The 25,554-nt window shown below is 55.9% G+C and overlaps 1 protein-coding gene across 2 annotated transcripts in view; it reads right to left on the reverse strand.

Annotated features, from left to right (window-relative positions):
* Positions 1–6,182: 6,182 nt before the first annotated feature.
* The window catches only part of ESYT2 (extended synaptotagmin 2), a 49,968-nt gene continuing 30,596 nt past the window's right edge, over positions 6,183–25,554 (reverse strand). Inside the window, exons 10-23 of one of the 2 annotated variants that reach the window (XM_045837777.1) lie at positions 25,458–25,540; positions 24,556–24,604; positions 23,481–23,570; positions 23,012–23,107; positions 17,779–17,841; positions 14,768–14,842; positions 14,004–14,090; positions 12,833–12,982; positions 11,166–11,551; positions 9,858–9,956; positions 9,094–9,225; positions 7,683–7,788; positions 6,918–6,967; positions 6,183–6,812 (exon numbers count right to left, since the gene is read on the reverse strand). In XM_045837777.1, coding sequence (XP_045693733.1) covers positions 6,767–6,812; positions 6,918–6,967; positions 7,683–7,788; positions 9,094–9,225; positions 9,858–9,956; positions 11,166–11,551; positions 12,833–12,982; positions 14,004–14,090; positions 14,768–14,842; positions 17,779–17,841; positions 23,012–23,107; positions 23,481–23,570; positions 24,556–24,604; positions 25,458–25,540 — 1,512 coding nt within the window. In that variant the 3' untranslated portion in view covers positions 6,183–6,766. The remainder of the gene's footprint in view (positions 6,813–6,917; positions 6,968–7,682; positions 7,789–9,093; positions 9,226–9,857; positions 9,957–11,165; positions 11,552–12,832; positions 12,983–14,003; positions 14,091–14,767; positions 14,843–17,778; positions 17,842–23,011; positions 23,108–23,480; positions 23,571–24,555; positions 24,605–25,457; positions 25,541–25,554) is intronic. The other variant, XM_045837778.1, reaches the window with a different exon arrangement.

The raw sequence follows: 25,554 nt of genomic DNA on the forward strand, positions 1-25,554 counted from the left end.
CCCGCCCACAAGCTCCGCCCCGCACCCCGGCCCCGCCCGAGCGCTGCGTCCCGCCCGCGTCTAGCCCCACCCATACGCTCCACCCCGCGCCTGGTCTCCGCCCGCACGCCGCGGTCCCGCGGGCACCTAGCCCCACGCTCCGAGTCTGCCTCTTCCACCCGAACTCGGATCCTGGCATTTTTACCCTGACATTAAAATTAGTTTTACCGTTGGCTTAAACGGAAGCAGTTTTTTGACATAATTACAAACATTGACTTCAAATAAAGCTGTGACGTCAGTCTATATATATATATATATATATATATATATATATATATGCAATGAAATCTGAGTACTCCCGCAAGGGGACACCCGTGTCTCCCTCTGAATCTACTCCTAATGTAGTGTGTTTTTGCTGTGATCTGTGAATCACGTCTCCAGCAAAATATTATGTGTAAAAACTGATGTTTTAGTATTCTGTGACCATAATGCTGTATGTTTGACAACGTTCATGTGTCAGGGATAAAAATAAATCAAAACCATATAAATTATAAGTATTGATTAAATTCGAAACTAAAAATTTTTTGAAGCACACCTCTTAATGCTATGCTTGAGACTTTTTAAAATCAATTTGTTTCCCAGGCTGAATATTCTAATTTTTCATGTTTATAGATATAGGGAAAATTTGTTCATATAAATACGGGCACAGAAAATAAATTGACAGCAACATCACACAATTCCTTAAACATATTTTAGTTAAATACCAAAAATCACACACTATCATTAATTTTTATTATTTCCATTTGTATCAGTTAATAACTTGATTCGGCTTTCCTTCACTTTTTGTTAAAAGCAAAAACTTGGAAACAATCTGAATTTCAGATTTTTCTTATCCAGTCACTTGAAATCATTCACTTTGTCAGATTCCAGGAAGTTAACCAAAAGTCCTTTACCCAGATACATTAAGTTGCTATTAACTATATCAGTTACTTTTTCATTTCAAGGCACTTTCGTTGATACATTTTTTATTTTTTTTTAAAGACTTTTATTTACTTTTAGAGGTGGGGGGAGGAAGAGAGGGAAACATGGATGTGAGAAACACCAGTCGGCCACCTCTCACATGCACCCATCCTTTTGGGGACCTACTCCGTGACCCAGGCACGCGTCCTGACCAGGAATGGAACCTGTGACCCTTCTCTCTCACACCGATTTCTCTCTCCCTCCCCCTTCCTCTCTCTCTAAGAGCAAGGGGAAAATGTCAAGTGAGGATTAAAAAAACAAAAACAAAAAACACCTTACAATGTGGTCATGAGAAAAGGTTTTTATAGAATTAAAACGAGACCCCATGGCAAGGCAACATAAACTAAGGCTGAAGCTGTTGGCAATATATACACGAAAGGGCATAAATCTGGCTAAAATACCACCTTTGGCAATAAACCAAGTGTAAAGTTCAGTTTTTGAAAAAAATTGTTTATTTTTTTATTGGGCAAGTAAGTCACATGGCTCAAATTCAAAGGAAACCACTGTTATCCTTTTCCTTAATACCCTTCCAGAAATATTTACTGCAGAATAAAAAAATACGAAGTGTGTAACCTGATCGTAATTGTGACTGGGAAAACAAGCTACAAGAGCTGGCCACTAGCTTGAAATTTATACACTTCATATAGGGCTGATTTGAAGGAGCACTGCTCCGGACTCTGGGTGGAACCCACAGGGCGGGGCAGAGTGGGGCTGGGCTGTCCCTGGCCACCGAGGGAGTTAAACAGGACACTACCTCACGGCTTGAGTCACAGATTCCGAGAAAGGGGGGCTCCTGGTTAACCAGGAGGCAGCTGCAGCGCCATTTCCTTCCTTTCTGTGGTTTTACACTACCATCTCTTAAAAGTTTGAACTGGGAAATGTGAGTGTCTTCAAATGATTAAGGAGAAAGCAGAAGTAACTGGAAGCTTGAGGCCCACACCTCTGGGAACCCTGCAGAGGCCTCCCTACCTCTGTGAGCTGGGCCAACAGGTTCTGCAGGACAACTGCTGCGCCCCAGATCGAGTGACCCTGTGAGGGGAACAGGGGAAGGGGAGGACAGAGGAGGAGGCTGGGTGTCTGCTGTAGGTGCACCTCCTTCTGTCTGTCGCCCCTCGGTGCAAGCAGACTCAAGGGAGAGTGAGGTGAGACAGGTGAGCTGGGTGCGCACAAAGCAGAGCTCTTTGGTGTTCATCCTTCACCTCCCTGGGCTGCAATTCCTCAACACCACTCCCCACCTTTCCGTCAGGAATCTGCGTGTGCCTCCTGACATGACAACCTTGGGAAGATTGAAGGGGAAAAGTGAGCTCTCCACCTTCCTCTTCCTCCTGGGTCCTTGGGGAGGGCAGCACCTCCCGGGGAGACCAGCCCAGAGCAGGGTAACTCAAGGAGAGAGACAGGTGGTCGCGGGAACACATCATCAGTCACAGCCCATTAAGAGTATTTTGAGCTGCATATAATAAGAGGCCTACACCCTGGCTGGTGTGGTTCAGTGGACTGAGCTTCAGCCTGAGAACCAAAGGGCTGCTGGTTCAGTTCCCAGTCAGGGCACAGGCCTGAATTGCAGGCCAGGTCCCCAGTAGGGGGTCCATGAGAGGCAACCACACTGATGTTTCTCTCCCTCTTTCTCTTCCCCCTTTCTAAAAAATAAGTATATAAAGTCTTAAAAAAAAAAAAAAGAGGGTCTGAAGTCTAAGCCTTCTCCAGGCCAATTAGGTCAGACGATTGAGGGGCAGAGTTGGGTGTATTTTTTCATTGGTATTAGGCCCCCGCGTGGTCCCATAAGAAAGGTTAGAATTCAATCTCAGAAAACAGGGAGGAGTCTCAGGGACACAAGTGCACCGTCAGAAATGCCGATGCGCCTGGGTCACGCTGAACCCAGGACCGTCTGTGGGGTAAGGTGCCTTGTTGGCATCCTCCTGAGCCGGACACCCAACACAAGACAAGCTCACCATCTCCCAGAAGGTGGACACAACCCAACGTCCACCAAAAGACAGATGGACAAACAGTGGAGGTCTATCCAAACCCTGGAGTATCACTCAGCCATGAAAAGGAACAAGGTTTGGACACGCGACTATGGACGGTGGGCAAGGGGCCCAGGGCAGGACCCACTCAAGCTGAAACTGACAGCACATCCTAAAAGGCTAGGTAAACTAGAATTTAGCTTTTATTTAAAATTATTAAATTAGCCCTTCTTAGCTGCATGTTATACAGTCCTGTGCTGGAGCCCGGAGGCCTGCCTGTAGGGCAGGTGGTGGGGAAGATGTAACAGTACACTTTGGATACACTTTGCTTATTAAGACAACAGAAGAATGTAGCCTGCTAAGCACCAGACTTGCAGCTCTGTTTTATTCTGTTAAGGTAGCAGCACTCAGAGTCCTAAGATGTCTTGCAGAACTTGAAGCAGGAAGACTGCCTGGCCACAGTCAAGAGGCCCCGGACCGGGTGCTGCCAAGAGTGACATGAATCAGACGAAGAGAGTTTCTGAGGTTGACAAGGACCAACCCGTCAGCAGAGCCCACCACCCCGAGCCCCTCACTCAGGATTCTTCTCCTTTAAAACCCCCGATCAGAAGCCACTGGGGAGTTGGGGTTTTACGTCTGTTTTCCTCACGTGGCACCTGAAGTGAAGTAACTTGAACTCTCCCGCTGCTGCTCTCGGTGCTCAGTGACGGCCCCGCCGAGCCAGCACCCGGCGGACCAAGGTGACAGTCGCCCTGACCTCGGCAGTGGACACACCAGCGTTTCCCCTCCGTGTTCAGAACAGCCTGCGTTTCGTTACTTGTCGGTGCTCTGGTTGTAAAGCACACGCGAAGACCGCATTTTCTACTCACAATTATCTTCCAGAAGAGTGGTTTCCAAAACCCAGAGTCTGAGGTGGGCGGATAAGGGTCTGATTATGATGGAAAAAGAGGAGTGAGTGGCCGCAGCCATCAGAGGTGGTGCTTCTGAAAAGGGAGGCAGTCACGGAGAGCTGAAATGAACAGCGTCCTGCATGTGCTTGTCAGGTGACGGGGCCCCACACTAGAACTCTCATTTCAAAAGACAAGGAGGGACGAGTCACGAGTGAGCCAACACGAAAGCTTTATTGCATACACGCGTGTGCCGTCACGGAACCTCGGCTGACACAGCGGACCTCCTCCGTCTAGCAGAACACCCGCTGCAGCCGCCCCCCGGCAGCGGGGACCCCAGAGGAGGGCGGGGTGCCGGCCGCAGCCCCGGTCCACACATGGAGCTGCGGCGGCCCAGGGTCTCGAGAGGGCAGGGCCGAGCTCTGGACGCGGGCGTCTGCAGAAGGCGTTTTCGCAGTGCAGAGTGGCACCCCTCCAGGGGCCCGTTTTCATCTGAAGTGTGGAAACAACACCTTTGTACTTCTGTACTTTAAGGCACGGGACTAGCAACCCACACGGACAGCCTCAAGGGAATTCAAGCTCAGGCAAGTGGACATCCCCGCACTGCTTCGGCTCAGTGTGGAAAAGCCCAAGTCCCCTTCCCCGGGTGAACCCACCAGGAGGAGCTGGAAATGAACCTTCGGAGGACCCGGAGCGTCCTCCATCACCAGGGCCCTGCAGCGCTGGGCCGGGCCTCCTCGGTGGTTCTTGTGCTTCCCCGGGGAAACGAGAGCCTCCCCGAGCACACTCCTCCCACCGAGTCGGTCGGAGTCACGCCGGGCAGGTGTTTCGGCAGCCTCAGAACCACCCTCCCTCGCTCCTTCCCCCCCTCCACCCCTGCGCGGCCTGGGAACCTGCAGGCGGCCACTCGCAGGAGGCGGGTGGCATGCGGCCAGCAGGCGTCAGGCGTTGTGCGGGCTTTTTGCCTCATGTTGTGTTTATTTCACCCAATTGCTTAAGATAAGCAATCCACCAAGTAAAATACACATCAAGTGGTTGAAGCGTACAGCTGCGACAGCCACAAGTTTTAAGATGTTGGTAGAAATTATGGGTGCGCTGAATTCCGGTGAGCGTTTCCGCCCTGTCGATCCCCTCCACGGCCCTGGCGTTAAAAACGTCTCCAATAAATCCTATGTCACGGGCAGGCCACGAGACTGAGCAGTGCCCTGTCTTGCTCGGGCAACCAGAATACCCGTCACGTGCCCTGTGTGCGCACACGTCCGCGTGTTACCGGGACACTTGGAAACTCCTCTGCACTCCGCACAGGGGCAGTGGGACCAGACGGGTCTTTCCGACAACCTGAAATGCGCCGTGAAGCAGGCGGCTCCAGCATGCACACACCTGCGGTGCAGGGGCAAAGGGGAAAGAGCCAAAACCCCTGAAGGGCAGCGGTGTGCGGGGTGGCAGGCGCCCACACGGGCACTTGGGCAGCCGAGCCCGGGCCGTGGGGCACTTTGCGGTGCGAGTGCGCACCTCAGTCCCAGGGTTCTGTGCCCGGTGGGTGCGTCACTGAGTTCCGGGGGGGTCCTCGGGTTCGGAGGCACGCGTCACCCGGCACGCTCTCGGCACGTGTGCGTCCTCCTCAGGCCGGCACACGCGGCTCAGGACACGGCCACAGACACTCGGAGGGATACAAAGCGTGCTTTTAATCGTCTAGTGAGAAAAACATACTCCAAAGTAAAAACTGTGTGACGATGTTGCAACACCGAGGTCAGTCCTGGCAGGAAGCAGCTTCGGAAACCCAGGAGGCGGAGTCGCCCCCGAACGCCAGCTGCTGGCACCCTGGGTCCTGGGTGGCCGGGCGAGAGGGCAGAAGGGAACCGAGAGCCAGCTCCAGCCCGTCCTGCGCTCGCCTGTGCCACGCTGACCCTGTGCCACGCTGACGAGCGGGCGCAGCAGCGATCGGCCGAACCGTGTCCCTGTCTGCTTACCCCGGCCGACCTCACAGCCCTCGGGGCGGGCAGTGGGAGCTGGTCTCCCCTCACAGGCCGGAACGGGCACGACGGGCAAGCACCGGCGCTCGTGGCTGCTGTGCAACAGCCTCGTGCGGACCCTGACCATCTGGGTCACGTTCCAGAAAGACCCCAGTTGTGTGTCGCTGCACTGTTTCGTCAACAAGTGACAGCACGCAATCAAAAACTTCGGCGTTTCCGCTTTATGTGAGCTGTTTCGGAGCAGCACACCGCGACTTGGGAGCGGGGGCAACCCCCGGAACGAACGGTCTGCGCAGCCCGGCTGCCCAGCGTCCTCCCTCGCGAGCACCCGGCTTCTCAGTAACGCATCTTCGTAGTCACAAAAGTGTTAATAGTTTTAATACTTTCTTTCTTTGATAATGGGCAGAAATATACTAATATTTCATAATCTTTCAGCTTTTCTCTTTAAAAATAAATGGCACAAAATAAGTCACTGAGAACTTTTTCCTGCAAAGACAAAAATGATTATCTGTCATAAGAATTTAGAAGAAAATATATATATTTCCTTAAGCCATTTTCTTCTGAATCCAAACCAGCATGTAGAGATTATAAAAAATAGCATCTATTTACACGGCACGGCGTGCCCCAGTGACACGCGAAGCACGGCCACGACGAGGCAGACACACGGGCCCGCCTCCCGGACACCCAGCCTCCCCCACCAGCAGGGCCTGCCGCCTGGCTGTGGGCTGTGACGGCTGCTGGCTCGCGGGAGGGGTCCAACACACAACACTGGACGATACCATCGGCCAAACATGCCTCAAGTGTCCACGCTTTATAAAACGAGTAAGGCATGTCCAGAGAAGAACAGGAAGTATAAAAACAGCGTCGGTGATTGGGGGAGGAGGGCGCCTTCCAGCACGCGGGGCGGGGCCGACACCCCAGGGAGCAGCGCCTCGGCCCGCGGGGCCTACGTCACCACGTGCGGTCTCGTCCCATCTTCCGTGAGGTCATACCTGAGGGCGCAGGGAGAGGAGGGTGGCAGGCGGTCAGGGGGACAGTGTCAGCAGGCAGACAGGGGCTCTCCGCCCAGCGGCTGGTCATTTGTGGGGGACACTCACCACTGGGTCCAGCCTTTGGCGAGCTCCTCCGACGCCAGAGCGACCAGCACCTGTGGGTCAGAGGGCGTCGGTGAGGGTGGGCCAATGGCACCCCTTCGGCTCTGCCCCTCCCCGACCTCCCCAGCCTCCCGCGGGCTGCTGTGTGCAGCTCCCCTTTATTTCCAGCCTCTCGTCCTCCACAGAGCTCTCCCCTAGGGAGACCGCTGAACTGGCAGGGGTCGGTCCTGGCCAGGAGGTCCTTCCTGAGCCCATCGGTCTTAACGTCCACTCACTGCGAAATGTCAGCGGGGGTCAAGGCTACAGGCTCTCGGGCCACACAGCCCACAGCTGACACGGACCGCCCATGAACGGCACCTGCACCCCAGCCTCTCCTCCCCTTCGCCTCCACGAGTCTCAGCAGGGAACGCACGCGAGTTACGTGTGGGCGGGGCCAAGACGGAGAGAGCTCAGAGAAGTGAGGCCCAGGAGGCGCCAGGGTCATGCACAGTAGTGGGTGGGGGAGGTGGACATGGAAGAGGACAGCCCTCCGTCGGGCTCTCTCTGCGGTCCTTGAAAAACACACGTTTCTTCCACTGCGAGTTCGTGGTGTGGAGACAACGAAACACCATCCTCACAGTGCACGCGTGTCGGCTGACACAGTCTTTCACGGGCCGCGGCTCTACCAGTAAGCACCCACCGGTCCCCGAGAAGCCCACCCCACATGCACCTGGGGCGCTGCTGAACTCTCGCGAAGTGCGGGACCCACCTCGGGTTCCTCCGACTCACCTTGCCGAGCAGCCCTTTGTCCTTGGACAGGAAGCCGCCGCTGTTCTTCACGGCCACGTCCAGGGTCCTCCGCTGCACGTCTGGCAAGGACACGCTGAAATCAAAGCTGGGGGAGAAAGAGGGTCTTCCTGCAGCTTCCGTCATCTCACTGCAGCTCATCGTGGCTGAACAGGACACTCACGCTTAGAGACCCCCCAAACGTTACAGTGTGTCTGTCACCGTAAAACAGGGTTCTCGGGCTAGGTGTCTGGGTCCCGGATTCCATGAAACCACAACATCAAAGTACTTTCCATGGTTTCAAATGTAACAGAAGACGCCGGCCCCCGGGCCCCCCACCTACGGGCGGGGCAGGCAGGATGTGGGCCGTGGATACCATGTTCTGCCCACCAGGAGTCAGGCTGGCTTCCCCGCCCCGCCCCCCGGGCGAAAGGAGAGCAGTTTCAAAGCCCGGGTGAGCTGACCCAAAGTGCTCTGCGACCTGGCTTCCCCACGGGAAACCGTCTACACGGTGCTCTCCCGTGGCTGGAGTCAGACGCCACAGACTCAAGGGCCTCCGGGGAAGCAAGTCCTTGACGCCCGCCGGTGTGCGGCCCCCGCGCCGCAGGGTCTCCGGCAGACTGCAGGACTGAGGGCCTGGGAGGGGCGTGGCCGGGGCGTGGCCGGCCTCCCACCGAGCTGCCCCAGCGAGAGACCCAAGCCTGGGGGCTCCGAGTCGTCCGCGCTGCCGCTGAGCGGGAACACAGGGTGCCTGCCCTGCCCTGGGACCTGGTGCGCGCCTGTCCCGAGAACCTGACAAAGGACTGGCAGCACCTTTAGAGATGAAGACTGAATTAGGAGAGACTGAAACCACTCGACTTCACTATTTCCCAAAATGCTGGCGGCTTTCAGGGACAGAGGACTGTAGAGGGAGATGCCAGTGTGCACAGACGGAGGCTCTTTGCGGGCCTCAAGGCGCTCAGGGGGCCGCCGCCCCAGACTGGCCACAGGGCGGAAAGGGGCCTCTCCTAGGCCAGACCATGAAAGAGGTTCGAGAAAACCCAAGACAATTATGCTGCTCTCTTCACTCATTTTTAAGCTGTTTTGGAAACCAGCTGTTTCTCATACGAATGTTGTATTTTAAGATGTTGCAGATTTATCATGACTTTTAAAAACCTATGTACTTTAATCTGCTCAGTTTTGACTTGAAACTCCTTTGTTCTCCACCTCCCACCAGTCTCCCCACCCGGGTCTACGGCCCGCGGCTCCTGCCGGAAACCCGCGGCGCTCCTGTGTCTCAGCCCGCTCGCGCCTGCCCCACGGGCCGTGCTCCCTCCGGTCTCGGCCCTGCGCGGGCTCCCGGGCGCCAGTCCCTGGGAGGCTCCGACGGGGCCCCCCTCACTCAATCAGACGGTCGGCTGGGTCGAGTCCCTACCTCTGATCAAACACGGGGTTCAGTGTTTTCTTCGACACGTGCGTTTTTCTCCTCCCCGACCTCCTCTTGTCCGGTAACAAGTACATGCGGACGTAGGGGTCGGAGCCGTCTTCAGAGAAGGCGATGAGATTCCTTGCAGCACAAAGCGGAGAACAGCGGCCATTAGAGTCCACGACGACGACAATTAGCGTCACGCTCACATGTGCTACAGCCAGTCCTCAAGACCCGTCGTTGTGTCACAGTGTCCACGAGGAAAAAATCCCCAAGGGGAACTGTCTGCCCGGACCTTGCACGCCCTCCTGCGTCCTCCCCGGGGACCCTGGCGAGTCCGTGCAGCCTGAGTGGGTGCAGTGCAGGCGCCCCCAGATGGAAGGGCGTCCGGTCCCACAAACCAAAAGGTCGCCTGCTCGCCTTCCAGTCGGGGCACAGGCCCGGGGTGCGGGTTGGGTGCCTGGTTGAGGTGCATACAGAAGGCACCCGACCGATGTTTCTCTCTCACATCAATGTCTGTCTCATCTCTTTCCCCCTCCCTTCCCCCCTGAAAGTCAAAAATTTAAAAAGCAAACATGTTTACCATCCAGTTCCACGCAACCGACCACCCGAACCCCCATGGCCCGAGGGAGCGCTGCACAGGGGCCGAGAGGTCGTGAGGGCGTGAACCGGCTTGGGGAGCGAAGGAGAGCCGCAGCGGAGCCCCAGGACCACAGCGCGGGGTGCGGCCGAGAGGCCGCCCCGGGGGAGGCCGGGCCCCGGGCCCCGCTCACCTGCAGGCGTGCACAACCACCACCAGCTTGTTTCTCTGCGAGCTGTGCCGGACGGTCAGCTGGATCTGCCCCAGCGGAGACTGTCCCAGCGTCGTCCCGCTGAGGAAACAGAGCAGGGGTCACAGCTGCCCCAGACCTGGCCCAGGCCCCGCGTCCCCGCGACAGCACGGCACGGTCATGCTCACGCGTGTGGGCTGGAGGGGATAGGATGACCTGGACACCTTCGAGCCCCGGAGCGTAAAGCGACCTGTCCCGCCCTGCGTCAGTGGAGGGTGAGTGCGACTTAATCGTTCACAACCGGCCGTTTTCCACTGGGGCCCGCAGTGACACCGGGCAGGGAGGACTCCCGGCTACACCCATTGGTGCTCTGGGCCTGGTCTTTGGGCCCGGGGCTGCCCAAACCCACGTGTCCTTCCTCAGAACCCACCCCCGTCCCTGGCTCTGTGGTGCACCGACAGGACGCCCGGTGACATCGCGACGCCCCTTCGGTTTCTCCCTCTCAAGGTCAAGGCACAGACCCTGAGACGGGCAGCAACTGCCTGGCTCAGTGTCCCTCAAGACCCTCTCAGCGGCTCCCCAAAGCCAGCTCCTCAGAAAAAGTGGTTGCTTATTAAAGTTCTGTTTTCTTCTAGAGCAAGAGAGGAGGAGAGACTGATTTCTTTCTCCCAAAAGAGTGGGCGTGCGAAGGTGCGAAGGAGACAAGCATCCTGAGCGCGGCCTCGGGAAGGACACGGGAAGGACAGACGTGTGCCTGCGCCCCGACGCCAGCAGCACACGCTTCACCTCTGCCCCCCGGCTGCTCCTCACTCCCCTCTCGGCAGCACCAAGAGAAAGGGCTGTCTCCAGGGCAGCTCCCTTCTGCCGAGAGGGAAAGGCTAACATCGGAAGCTGCTGGTGCCTGCAGACTGTTCTTTCCTCTAGGAATCACGGGGTTGTAAGAGGCCAACACAAACGTCCAAAGACAGGCAGGCAGCAGCTGGGGGCCAGCAGCGGGGCGCTGAGTGAGGAGGAGAGAAGGGGAGCCCTGACCCCGCACAGCAGACGCCAGTCGCCGTGGTCAGGGGCAGCAGGTCGGCTCGGACTCTGCCTCTGGTCTGAGCACAGGCGCCCAGGAGCGCCAGAGCCCCTGTGTTCAATGTGCTCACGGGACCCAGCTCCCCATCGCATTCCAACCCTTAAGCGAGCCCGGCCCGGGAACCTTTGCCAGGGCGCTGCCCCCAAGCTCCTTCAGCTGCAGTGAGAGCCAGCACCCCCACAGCGACCGGGGCGCGCGGCGACTCGGCAAGAGCGAAGGGTGCGTCTAGTTACTTCTCGAGCTGCCGAAGCCTCTGCCGCAGCTCCTGCGTGGCGATGGGCAGCGATATGTCCGAGGCTATGCTGGGCGTGGGCTCCTTGACAAACATGTGGCTGGGGGAGCCGGTGGCGCCGACCTGCAGGCTGGAGGAGCTCCGGCCCAGGTCTCGGGGTCCCTGGGGGCTGGCCTCCGCAGGCGGGGCTCTGTCCTCCAGGCCAGGCCTCGCAGCGCCCCCGATGATGGGCGTGGACGGGGCCGGGCTGCCGTCACCAGTGCCTGGCGACGCAGACATCTGAGACCGGACAGATGTTTTCCTCCCTTCTTTGGAAACGGAGGGTCGCTTTACTTGAGCTGAGTGTTGGTGGTCCGGAGACCTGTCCTGCTTTTCCAGGTGGAGTACCTAGAGGTAGGAAGAAATGCAGTTACAATCAGTAACACTGGAAACAGCCTGATACGTTTATTCATAAATGTTTCCTTAAAACTTGGCACAAAGCATTATAAACAATCTGGTCTGTACAGCTATTCTATTACTAAAGTAATACAATGTTACGTAAAGCTTTTAAAAAGGAAAGTTAAAGTAATCAAAGTATCATTTTTACGATGTGAAAGTCATTTCTGTGCACTCTCTTCAGCCTCTTCTGCCAGCGGGCAGTACTGCAGGGTCGTGGCTCACGTTACTGCTGGAAGAGAGCCCCTCACGCTACACAGGTGGTCTCCACCAGCAATCTTGCGGGAGGATGCGAGTCAAGGACCCCTCTAGCCAGCAAGGTTACCCCAGATGCCCAGCATCAATGGGGCGCAGCACGTGTCCTCAGCTGCCAGAGTACCTAGATCAATCACTTTGCTACTTTTTAATATTTACTTTCGAGTACACAACCTCCCACTGAGCAGAGTCTGTGCTCCGCAAGCCTGTCGTCATGCACTCTGAGGTGATGGTGAGGCCGGAAGTTCTTCCCGCTGTTGCCAAATACAGCTGCAGCGAGCAGCTTCTTGCTCAGGGCCTCCCCACCTGGTGCACTGCATCAAAAAGACTTCCAGAGAAAGGCCCCTGGTCCCAGGGGCTCTATGACGTGCCACCTGGAGAGAGTGCAGTCCTTTCAGAAAGGCTGTGCACAGCCAGGGTCCTGGCCAGGAGTCAGGAGACCGTTTCCACTGCCCCCTCTGTGCACTGGGTCTGTCCTAATTCTTTTCAAAAGATCATTCTCCATTTTAATGAGCATTTTTAAAATTAGTGAGTTTCAGCATTCTCTCATATTCTCCAGTTTTACCTTCAACTTTTCCTTAGGTGCTTACAAATGATTTATTGTCTATTTTAGACCTAAAACATCTTCCTGTAATTTCTACTACCTTGTAGAGTTTTATTCAATTCTCTCTTTCGAAGGAAGGACTGTTAAGGATTTAATTTTAGCAGAAGACTTCGTTGATCCAGACAGCAAGTTTCTGGGCCAAAGGATAAAAAATAGCCGACGGCATTCACGGGAAGGCGTAACGAATTCCACAGGCTGCACAAGCAACCCGGAAACGCTGCCACGTGGGACGGCACCTTCCTGCCGGTCCTGGCCCTGTGACAACACGCTGACCACCGTCCACCCTGTCCTGAGCCCTGTGCAGCAGTGCCCGAGAGCCTCGCCGCTGCAGCCCATCCCTGCCCACCCGGTGCCTCCCGCGGGAGACTACGCACCCTGAGGGCAATCTTCATCTTCAGGGTGCTGTTCGGCCCTGAATTGCTGAGCTGGAACCGCTGGTTGATGGTCATGTCGTTGCTGGTGAGCAGCCGGCTGAGCGGGATCCTCAGGTTCCCCAGTGAACACTGGTGCTGCTCGTCTCTGACCTGCGGAACACCACAGCACACACTGAGCGCCACGGGCAAGGCGGAGACTGCGGGAGGGTCCGGCCCGGTCTTCCACAGGCACGCTCCAGCCACCTCCTGCGACGATGAACACAGAGCGCAGCCTCCTCGGGAAGGCAGAACACTGTAACCAGTGATGCTGCAATGTATCCACATCACGTGTCTCTGTCACTGCCCCATCACACAGCGAGGAGCACGAGAAAGAACACGACTTTCACAAGTCCATTCTGAACCCAGATGCAAAAGCCCTTAACAAGGGTTTAGTGCGTGGAACTGAGTGCACAGGAAGGACAGGACCTCACAGCTGAGTGGGCTTATCCCTCAACACAGGCTTCCTCGTGAGACTTTCTACGGCAAACCTTGCAAACCAAATAGAGGCTCACAAGGTTCAGCATCTGAAAATCCATGTGTGTCACCATATTTACAAACTTAGGGAAACCAGTGATCGTCTCACTGTTGAAAAAAATCTTCGATGAAATTCCACATCCATTCATGCCGAAACCATCGGCATACTAGGAGCAGGAGAAGGAAACGTCCTCAGACCTCAGGCTTAATGGTGAAGCCCTAAGTCTCCCCGTAAGACTGGAAGAGGCCAAGGGTGCCCTCCCGAGAGGCCCAGGGCCGGCAGGGCAGGAGGGCGAGGCCCGGGAGTCAGCAGCACCGGCCGGGGGGCAGGGGAAGCACAGAAGCAGAAGCGCCCTTACTCTTCACCGACAGTCCCGACGCAGCCCCAAACAAGCCAGTGGAACTAATAAAGGTCAGCAAGGCTGACAAAAGGGTGCGCAGGTACACCCTGGGGAAGTGACAAAATCAACTAAAAGTGTAAAATTAAAAAAAGAAAAAAAGTCCGCAGCACCACAGATCCCGAGAGACCGAGGGCCAGGCCTGACAGAGACGCACTGAGATTGGGTGCTGGGTCCGTGAAAGGGGACCCTCAAACACGTGCAGATCCTTGTGTGCAGGCGGCATCTCAGGCCGCCTGCTCGGAAGGCAGGCAGAATACCTCGACTTCAAGGTCCTGGCGCTTGGGGTTGTGGACGAAGAAAGTGAAGTTCTCCTCCCACACAGGCTCGTTGGTTTTGTAGCGAATCTGAAAGAAATACCAACAAATCAGCTCTGCGATATTTTCCGTGCTTACTCCTTCACTGTGTCTGAAAGCCTGGGACGGCTTTCATTAAATTCCAAGACATACGTTTTACTGAGCATGCACTGCTATGCATTAACCGTGGGACCTGTCCAACACCCAGAGCCCCAAGCTTTCCGAGTGCACGGGCAGGCGGCCGTGGAGTCCCTGGGACGGAGGTTTCGCCGGCGCAGCCTCCTCTGCGCCGCCAGGCGCTGCACAGCGCTGCGCTCCGAACAGTCACAAGAGAACAGAGGCCTGGAACTTCACACCGTTCTGGGAACGCTTTGCCTCCTCTCACGTCCGGAAAGTAGGACAAGCCGAGCCGCGGCAAGGGCCCCCTCCACCCCCGGCAGAGCTGCTGGTGCCGAGTTCTATGCGCTTTCAGTACAGTTGGCTATCTTTTAAACAAAGTATTTATAGAACATTCGATGAAACTTTCATCTACCAATGGAGTCAAGCAAAAGCATACTCGTGTTAGCTTTGCTGTTATTTAAAAAGTGGACAATATCCTTGTCCCTGCATGAAGGAGCTGCTGCTCCGTGAGGTGGCTGATTCGAGCAGACAAAAGAGCAGCGTGGGCACCAGCAGTCCGCCGCCCACCCCGCGGGTGACAGGCAGGTCCCGCACACGGCCAGCCTCACCTTGCTCTCCTGGGCCTTGTGACCGACCGACATCCGCACCAGAGGGTTGGGGCTGCTGTTCACCTTCTTCCCTGACTGTCCGGAAACAGAAGACGGACCAAGTGAGTGAACGGACACCCTGAAACGGGCTGTTACAAATGAACTTGTTGGTGTGCACTGACAGGCATCCCATTCACTCCTCAGTCCTCAGCCACAGGGACTGAGGCCGGGTAGCGGGGAAGGGCTGCTGAGCACACTCCAAGCCCAACTACCTCTCCCAGGAAATGCACCAGGGAGACGTCTATTCGTGTGCAAGTGTTAAGGGTTAAAGTCTTTTCTTTTTAGAGCAAGCTACTTTGGAAAAATGAAATCTTCTGAATATCTTTTCATGTTAATTCCACTCTCAAAACTCATTTCACCAGGACAACAAGATAAAGTGTAATGAATGAACAGAAAACCGTGAGCAAGGACAAATGTAAAAGAGTTTATAATTCAGAACAGCCCTCTTTCTGGAATAATAAAAACACTGCAAAACGTCAGAAACGTGTTTTTACGTTTTTAACTTAGCATCTTCTGTTCAAACATGTAGTTACCAAGTATCAAATCTCGCTGACAGCGGCTCAGTAACTTTGATGGCAGAGCAAATGTCGATCTAGAGTCACATTGAACTAAGCAGGTATCATAAATAATTTAAAATGGTAAGAAGCATACTTTAGCACAGAGAGCTGATTAGAGAAAGCACAGGAAAACACAACATACATGGGACATGAGGTTTATTTATAACTGAGCCCCACAGAAGATAGTTAAATATGTTAGTGGAAATTAATTATAAGGTCACCATTATTTTTAGTAACAATTTTGAAGTCAATCCTCAACACTGCAGCAATGACAAAAATAAGTATCAAATTCATATGATTATTTGAATAAAATATTACTAGCCCAAACCTACTGCAATAATCTACTTTCTGGTTCATCTTTATGATGTGAGTGAATTCTGCAAAATGAAATAAATGCTGTTAAAAACTCAAAGGCTGCAGACTGTGGTGGCAGAGAACACTGTTTTCTCTTAAACGCACTTTCTCCTTCTTCCATGAGCAGGGAACCCCGGGTGTCAGCTGAGCACCAGTCCTCTGTGAATAAAGATTCTCCTTCCCACCCTCCCTGGCGGTCATGTGTGGCGACTGACAGTCTGGCCTTAAAGGGAGGGGCCTCCCCAGCGCCCCCCCGGGTGGAGGTGTGAGCAGGTCCGAGCCCCAAGCCACACTCTGTGACGCTGGGGGCTCTCCTGTCTTGCTGACCCTACAACTGCCGTCGGAGTCTGATTCAGAAGCCGAGTGTGTTTCTTGCCTGACACACTTACTTCATCTCTGCCAAAGCAGTCACTCATTCCCAGAGACTTCCTGGGAATCTGTCCCATTTAGGACACGCCTTTTCTTTAAACTTTCTGCCATCTTTGAAAACAAGGAAACGGCGGCCGGCTTTGGGACCTGCCTTCGGGAAGATCGCGGAGGCCGCTTCCTTAACCCGCTGGCTCTGCTCCCAGACCCCTTCTGCTGTGCATGTGAGCGACACGACATTCCTGCAGTGTGTGCAAAATAAACACTATCACGTCAAACCTTAACTGACACGCTTCCTTTCTTTCTTTGTGCCACATAAACTAGTGTTATGTCTTAAAACAGATGATGTCTGGGGTCCTAAATCGCTATGTCTTCCACCACGATGCCATCTCAAAGGGCACCAGGGCCACTCAGAGACACAGGGCCTCAGGCAAGTGAGTCTGGGCCGGGCCGCACTTGCACCTCAGCTCTCCCCCACTGGACTGTGGAGGCCACACGTCGTCGAGGTGAATCTCAGCTTTCAGGTCTGTAAGGCGGACACAACAGCATTTCCAGAACCTGGCTGTCAGGCCTCAGTGCGAGATGTGGCAACAACTGAAGCAAACACGCTGGACCGGCTGCACGGAGCCCTTTCCGTGCACGATCTCGTTTACCTCACTCACTGCCCCGGGAAGGGGACGCTGCCCTCCGTTCTGTGAGTGACGGGGAGGGTTCACTATCAGGCCAGGCTGAGGGGGAGTGGCCCTGCGGGGACTCCCGCCCAGGCAGTCCGGCCTCCCGGCGTTGCTCTGGCCATGACGCAGAAACGGGGAGGGGGCTACCTGTGCGGTTCTGCCCGGTGCCTCAGTGGAAACTGTTACTTCATCCCCTGCCGGGCCCCACGGCCTCTCCTCGGCACTGAGTGCAGGGGGTGGGGGCTTGGCTCCACGGGGGGCGCGGCTCCATCAGAGCAGGCCTGACTGGTCTCCCTCGCTTCTGAAATTCAACTTATCCTTCCGGGTGAAACTGATTTTAAAGCATTCCTGATTCCCTTCTATGGAATTGTCTTGAAGCAATTACGTTTAAACCCTCCTCCACATAGTCAGCCCTGAAATGTTCAAACGAACTGAAAAAAAAAAAAAACCTGTAAGTCATCAGAAACCTCTAACAGCTGAGCCAGACAGGGCTTGTCCATGGTGTTTGGGAGTGGAGCTGAGTTCTCAATACACCTCACTGGGTGAAGGCAGAGCTTCCAGAGAGGCCTGGCCCCGCCCAGCAGCACAGAGCTCGGGCCGCCAATCAGGGACGGCCCGACTCAGCATATTGGAAGAGGTGATGTTCAGACAGACAGTCACAGTGCACAAGGGGTGCCTTCCAGCCATAATCCGAAAGGTGGTGAAGATTTCAAACCGGACTTCCACTTCACCATTTTCACAATTTCAAATCCAATTAAAATACAGATGATTTACAACCACCTTAGATACTGCTGCCTCACTCAGGTCAACAGAACAGATATCTAATTTATCACATTGGAACTTCATAAAATTTATCTTTGAAGTTGACTTATATTCTTCTAACTACTGTTTTTTGGGGTAACAAAAGCAGGCTCTCTCCAATGACAACTAATTACTAATTAGTCATAAACCCATGAGGGTTAAGGCATCATCTCTTTCAATATGTCTTCACAAACTTTTCAAAGGGAAAACCATTGTTTACCTTGAAAGCTTTCTGAGCTGCAGCCTTCTTCAAGACATCAGCGTTAAATTCTAATGGGTTACTCTTTCAAGTCAGAAGAGAATGAATATACCAAGGGTTAATAAAACATGCAACGAGGAGTTTATGTATGGTTAATGACATGAACATTATGCAAACAAACAAACAAAATCTTTAAAGGAAAACCACCAAGAATTACACACAAAAAAAACAGTAAAAATCATTTGTTATTTTTTCTTTATGCTCAAGATTTTATCTCAGAGTGACGCTTTAATCTATAAATATCAAAACACATGTCCTTCTCCTCTGTGGTTACTGTGCCTCTTATCTTTGGGGTTTCAAAGTCCAGTAGTGATGCTTTAAGAAAGGCTTCTATCTCCTCTCCTTTGCTTGAATAAAGCCCTAAAATGCCCGTAATTACCCTGAAGTTTTTACCTGAAGTACCAACAAATGGGCCATAGTGTCCGAATGACTCTCAAGCCAAGTACACGCTGCAGTGGCAGATGCCTCTTCTCTCCCCCCTACAACCTGCTCCCCTCGGCAGGGACGGGCCTCCCCACTGCGTCCCCCGCTCTCTGCCACGCAGGAAATGCTGGGGCTGCTGATCGCCAGAGTTTCTCCTGGCTTCAAAGTTCCGTTGTTACGGGTTGTGTCCTACTTCTACTGACTGTGAATGCGCTCCTTTCTGGCCTCCAAAGGGAAAGGCGGAGTTGTTTGGCAAGCCCCTTCAAAGGCAGACACATACAATGAAAGATTTTACCATTTTAGGTGTAATTAACTTAAAAGGACAAACTGAATTTCATTTCTACCTTTTTATAAATGGCAGATTTTATCATGAAGAACGGGACACTCTGCCTCCAGCCTCCCGTGGCTGTGGCCGGCCGGGCGGGCGAGGAGATCGCACGTCCAGCCAAGAGGACTGAGTGCGCGTGGGCGCCAGCCTCAGCCCGCGCTGGCACCGCAGCCGCCCGCCCGGCTCGAGGGCACTGGGACCCCCGGGAGCATTGCTGGGGGGAGCCCAGGCAGGGGAAGCTCTCTCCGGGCGGGGGGGCCGTGTGCTAAATGCACAAATCACCGTAGCGTGCATCAGTGACCGCAAGCAGGCAGGGAGAGGGGCTGTGTGGGGTAGGATAGAGGGTGCAGGGGAGCCGTGTGACAGCGTGGAAGCCGCCGAGGCCTGGGGGTGACACGGACCAGGCCAGCCAGGTGCTCTGGGGGGGCCCAGCCTGGGTGGGGCCTTCCGCCTGGGCCCCTCACCATTAACGGGGCAGCAATGCCACCTGTGCTTCCCAGTGAGAAGGCGCTAGGTCTCCCTGTCACGCGGCTCACATTTTCCCGTACAGTGGACCCGCGTGTGGAAACCACGCATCTCAGGTAAGCCCCGCCCACAGCATCACGACCTTAACAAAGCGAGTGGGCTGGAGCACACTGGAGGCTCCAGAGTGTGGCTCTGGGTCACGGGCTGAGTCCAAGCCCAGCCCGGCTGCTCACGAGCTCAGTCCCTCGAGCCACGTTGGCTCCTTGTCTGAGAAAGTGATCTTCACGGCCACAGACTAGATGAGCCCTCCACGCAGAGCCGTGGAAAGTGCTCCACAGACACAAGTCACCCTAGGAGCTGAAGGCCTAAAGCTGCACCGTCAGCATCCCTCCGAAATTCCAGCCCGAGACTCGATCAGAGGAGAGCTGGTGCAGAGCTGGCTTGTGAAGAGGCCATTTCCGGTCTGGGATAAAGGTCGGTGGTGCCACCTCACGGGGGAGTGGCTGAGGGAGCGGACGATGAAGGGCGTTTTCTGCAGGGGAGGGTAGGGGCTCATCGGGCTGGCGGCCATCCAGAACCCTTCCTAGAAGCAGGAAGGGCTCAGGCTTCGGAGGAAATGGAGAAAGCACTGATCTAACTTCACAGTGAAAACCAACGGATTTTTAAAGAGCAATGACTTTGTTCAAATTTAGTTTATAGAGCATCCTGTCGATGCCAACATCTGACTCACAAAGCAGAGCATGTGACTCTGGTAATCGAGGGGAAAAGGTGGTTTGGTAACCAAGCACTGTCGCCAGGGCCCATCGCAAAGCAATGACACCCGTCAAAAGGGTTCATGCGGGGCCTCTGGCGAGGGTGGCCACCCGAGAGGAGCCACCACGGAAGCCACTTCACAACAGTGGTGCAGAGCAGATGCCAACATGCCCCCGGGGCTCTCTGGGTGCAGGGGGGGAGGCGGGAGCCCGCCTCCTGTCGGGGTGACGGAGCCTCGCACCCAGCCCTGCGTCCTGACTCTCCTCCTCTGTCAGCGGGGTGATGGACCTGTAGTTTGAGTTCTGCCCACCTCCCTTTTTCCACGTGGACACAGAATGAGAGCTCTTCACAAGTGCAAAGCCGCCTGTTAGTTTCCGGGACCAAATGAACTTGAAGAATCTCACTATCACTGAATTAAATCAGCAGTCGGTCAAGAACGGGTGACTCAGATTCACGACTAAGCCATCGGCGACTCCCTCTCACCCCAGAGCAAGGAAAAATAACCGCCTTCTGCGGGCACCAAGGGCAACTCGGGGAACTGCGCGCGACAGCCAGGCCCTGGGAGACAGAACGAGGGCAAATCAGCTCCCCGCGCAAGGTCAGAAACACACCCTTGTCCACTCCAGGAAACTCCTGAAGCTCCTTAAAAGAAGCTGAATGATCATAAACTCAATCATCCTTTTCTCTCTCGGGAGCTCTGGTTGGACAGTGAGGGAGAAGGTCAGCTTCCAGGCCCACAGGTGCATTTCTGTCCTCGCTGACCAGCCCGTGGGCACAGCAGGGACTTCCAAGGAGAGCCACGTTCTAACACTTCCTCTGGGTCAGGAGGAGAAAGCAGACTGGAGGGAGTTTTTTGAAAGCCTGCAAAGAAATATTTACATCTCACACTGAGATGAACCACAAGAAAATCAAATGAATCGTTATGGCTTCCTTTTTCCACAGGAGGATTATTTTTGCTTTTCTGTGGGCTTCCTCATGACTCACCCGGTCTGTTCATCTCATTATCAGACACAGCAGCCAGTGTTAGTCACAGCACTGTTACGTGTCACGGAACAGGCACAAAACAAGCACACACGGCCACGGAAACCATGCAAGAGAAGCAAGGGGCATGCCACGCTGTTCCACCCGAGCGGACGGTGCCCGAGCTCCCGCGCACATTCCCGCGGTCTCCACGGAAGCACGAGGAGGGAACCCCGGGGAACTCACAAACAGCGCTCTATAGACCGAGGCGGTGTTTTCACAGAACACCAGTCCGGACGCGCGCCTCTCTTTTAAGTAGCCACACCCAAAGCTTCCCTCGTAGATACTCTTAGGAAGTGGGGATGGGAGGAGAGAGCAGAGAACGGGGCTGCGGTCAGTGCGCGCAGGAAGCCCGTGCACAGGAGAGCGAAGGGCAGCCCGAGCACCCACAGGACCCCGGAGCGGCGGCCGCGCCCCACAGCAGGCACCAGCAGGGCCGTGGCGCCGTGAGGGTCGTCTGCCTCTGGCAGCCAGAGCACACGGCCTGTGCAAGGTGCCCTTTAACGGAAGGTTAATAAATTCACCTGCTGTTTGTTTTTTCAATCTTTGCCATGTGATGTCACTGAAATTTTAACTCATGTGATACAACACACAGTTCTGAAGCGCAGCCCCTCCTTCTCGCCAGCTCCCCAGCACAGCACGGCTCTGTGTGCCCTGCCGCGTACCACAGGCTCACTCCCGCCCGGCACGGTGAGGGCCTGCTAGCAAGCGTTACTGTGGTCGAAAACAAGAAGCTGTGCCACACGAGAAGGTCTGTAGGAAGGTTAAATAATAATGAAGTAAACTGCAACAGAAAAAACAGACTTCAGTTGGCAGAGGGGCCCAAAGGTGAAGGTAATGACTTCAAGGGAAATCAAGGTCAGTAAAGACACGGTCACTGAAAGGTGGACTGTGGCCGACCCTGGAACAACGTGCGTCTTGGGGGGCTCGCACGGCTCAGGCCGCGTTGCTCGGGGTCCTGCGTCCCTGGTCGGGGCCGGGGCCTGCGTGAGCGGAGGGCTGGCGGCAGTGCTCTGTGGACTTCGACTGGGGGCTTGCAGCCCTAGCCCCCCCGTTGTTTAAGGGTCAACTGTATAAGCAATTTCATGCTAAGAGTTCGAGGACATGTTCCTATTATGAAAAACAAGAAATGCTTGATCAGGTTTTAATTGCTAAAGACTTTAAACGAAGCGTACCGACACACCAAGTGCATCCACCGTGCTGTCGAGCAAAGCCCGAGGAACGCACACGTCTGAAACCCGGAAAGGTGCTGAGGTGAGGTGCGTGTGTCATGAAATCAAGGGGGCGCCGTCTACCCACGGCGAGGGGAGAGCGGACAGGCGGCCCGGGTGACACACCGAGGTGAGCCAGGGGCCGAGCGGCACTCTGCTCCCTGTGCGTCCACAGGGACAACGGACTTGGGGGACAGGCACCGACGACCTGCACGAGGGAGCTTCTGCCATGGGAGGTGGGGGTCGGGGGGAGCCCCTGCAGCCGGGAGGGGTCCTCTCTCCTGCCACCGCACGGGCCTTCGCCACGTGAAGCAAAGCGGGAAGGACCACGCCCGGAACCCGTGCGCGGCACTCGGAGCTCGCAGGAGCCAGAGAAAGAAGGTTTCTCACCCGCAGCGGGGGCGAACTGCGGCTGGGGGTCCCAGCAGGCCTCGCCCGCCCGAGAACGTGTAATTTTTCTTCCCCAAGTGACAGTGGCTTCTGTCTGTTACGGTTTTTTCTCGGAGCAAAGCAGCTCTGATGCAAGCAAGCGCGGTGCGCCTGCTCTGGGCTGCGGAAGCCGTGGTGGCGGGAGACGCGAGGCAGCATGTGTGTGTGCCGTGCGGCAGCCCTCCGTGCCCGAGGCTCCGCTCGCACGCCGCCCCTGCCCCTGCTGCCCCGCCCACCGCATCTCCCGGCCGCGTGGCGGCCAGGACGGGCTTGTCCTCAGAGGTGCTCCACGGCAGTGCCATGCCACACAGAGAATGAGCAGCCACGTTCCAACAGTCAGTGACCGTCTGCAGACTACCTTCCCCCTGGCTGCGAGGGGACTGCACAGACCCCTCCGGATCGGTGTCTCCTCACGCGACGTGCAGAGCAGAGACAGCTCTGAGCTTCCTGAGTGGCGAGGACGTGAAGATGCAGCGCCCCTCCCCACGGCTGCTCAGATGCAGCCACGGGAGCGGGTGGTGGTGTGGAAACCAGCGCCCCAGAGAGCTCCCACAGCGCTACCTACCGGAAGGTTCCTCGCTGAGTCCAAGTACAAGATCAGCAAGGAGGAGGAAAGGCCGTCGTTGGCTTGGCCCTTGCCGGCTCGGATGTCTGTGAGCACCTGCGAGGAGGGAGAGCGCCCCAGCGGGTGCGTGTCCAATGGGGTTCGACTCCCGCCCCCGGCCATGCCCGCCACGCGCATGAGAACGGGAACTGGGAGACTGAACCACCCGGTGCGTGCAAGCCGAGAGGGGACACGGGAAGGGCTTCCTCACGTCCCAGGGAGCACACAGCGGCCTGTGGCCCTCCAGACCCCTGCACTCGTGTGGGTGAGGATCTCGTGAAACAGGTATAAATGACCTGCAAACCTCTTTTTAAAACTCTGAGAGTACGGAGGTGACTTAAGCACAATAGCGCAAAGCACTGCTGCAGTGTTTTGAGCCGAGGGGCAGCGCCACCGGGAGACACTGATGCCCGTGGTCAGGCACACGCACCTGGTCCAGGCGGCCAGCGTGTGGCATCAGCGTCAGCCACTCCAGCTTCAGGTGCAGCTTCCCTCTGGGGACCTCGTCCAGGGTGAACCACTGAAGACAAGACGTGCGGGCTCAGCGGACGTGCTCCTGAGCACGCGGTTCACGCCGCTGGGACGCGCGCGGCCCTGGCCGCCGCCCAGGCCGTCTCAGCGCTTCACAGACACTGCCGGGTCGATCCCACCAGAGCCCTGTGGGTGAGGCACTTTCACCCCCGATTCCCGCGCGAGGGTCCAAACGTCTCCCGGCTCCCTCGGCTCCAGCGTGCAGGCCGCACTAGAGTTTGTGGGCCCGGAGGTAACGACACATGGGGCCCAAGTGCGGAACTTCAGTGTCAAACAAGTTATCGTGTTTGTTTTCACTCATCACTACATACCAATAACAAAACTGTCAGTAGCTGTTTCCGTTTAAAAAATCAAAGCAATTAGTCAGAGACGGCGCCCACACCGCAGTGCTGGAAGAGCCGGCCGGGCCCAGGTCTGGGTGCTCGCCGACGTGCACTGCTCTGAAGGCAGCCGACTCGGGTCGCCGCCGACCACGCTCTGCTCACCCCGAGCGCGCCCACCTTTTGCGAGCCGCCACCGACCCCCTTCCTCACACCCAGGGTCTGACAGCAGGGTCCTGCCTGCCGCCCACTCCGGCTGCTGCTCTCACAGACCCTTCACGTGGCGGTCTCCCACAGACGGCACGGTGCCCGCTCTGCTTTAAAATGCTCATCGCCAATCAATCAATCAATCAATCAATCGAGCAATCGATCAAATGCTCATCACACAGCTGCTCCCAGCCCGCCGCCTGGCCCCGGGGGAGAGCAAGCGCCTGCCTGAAACCAGTCGGCCTGTGCTCACGTCCTCACGGGTGAGGCCGGCACCCAGCGCGTGCTCGGTGACTCGGCTCCGACACTCCTTTCCCCTGTGCTCGGACTGAAAGGCCGGAGCTCCCCACGTCTGAGAGGCAAAGGCCACGTTCTGGGACACGGGACACCGTGGAGGGGCAGGCAGCACCCAGTTGGCGCCCGGCGCCCGGCGCGCAGACGACTTACCTCGTCCAGGAGGCGCTCCTTTTCCACCTCGGTCAGGTCGAGCATGAGGCTAGGGAGACAGCACATGCGGGTCAGGGCGCAGCAGCACACTTCTGGCCGCGCACCAGCGCCCGCCAGCCCCGGCAGCCAACGCGGCCCTGAGTCCTGCAGCCACCCCGCGCCCCTCCCCCGAGGTCTGTCTCGGGCGAGGCCAGCACCCTCCAGCTTCAACCAGGAGAGTCTGGCTTGTACGGTGTTCCACTCAAATGCAAACTATCTGTTCACTGAACTGCCTCAGATCTTTCATTTGCTCCCGGTTCAACTGTCCCGTAAAGGAATTCTGAAGTCACAGCGCAACATGCAGGCCAGTTCTGATGAGGCCAAACCTGTCCAGTGTCACCTACTCCGGTACTTTTTTCCAGCTGTACTGGTTGTTCCACTGAAGTAAACAAATTGGTATTTATTTTTTCAATGTGAATTATGACTCCCTTCCCCCCAAAATAACGCCCGACAAACTGACAATGTTTAGAACCCTGTTTCTGCATCTGGAGCCACCCTGCCTGTACGGTGCGATGGCTGGAGGCCGGGCGTGCGGGGCCCCGAGCCAGCCGGGGCTGCCGAGCGCTTCACCGGGCGAGCACAGCTACGGGAGTGAAGTCCAGGTCCCGTTCGACTTGAATCCATCCAGTGGCTGCTGTGATGGACCCAGATCTAGAAGCTTCCGTCTCCTACTTACATGTGCAACTCGTCAGGAACAAAGCATGTGCTAGGAAGCCTGAGGTGGGACCCATGTCATGTCCAGCAGCCATTTAAAAACGCGTGCGACACGGACACAGATCTACTTCTGAAGTCACACTGCAGCTCTAAGGGACGGTTAAAAACAGAGCGTGCGCCTGCGCTGTGCTCAGGCGCAGAGGACTCACCTTCCCAGAAAGTCGTCCTTGTCCGGGTCTTCGTCGAAGAGCTCGATTTCTAACTCCTGTCCGGGGTGTTCGTAGACCAAGGCCTGCAACAGTGACA

The sequence above is a fragment of the Phyllostomus hastatus genome, unplaced genomic scaffold (genome assembly GCF_019186645.2).
Source record: "Phyllostomus hastatus isolate PE091 unplaced genomic scaffold, TTU_PhHast_1.1 phas_contig_244, whole genome shotgun sequence".
NCBI lineage: Eukaryota > Metazoa > Chordata > Mammalia > Chiroptera > Phyllostomidae > Phyllostomus > Phyllostomus hastatus.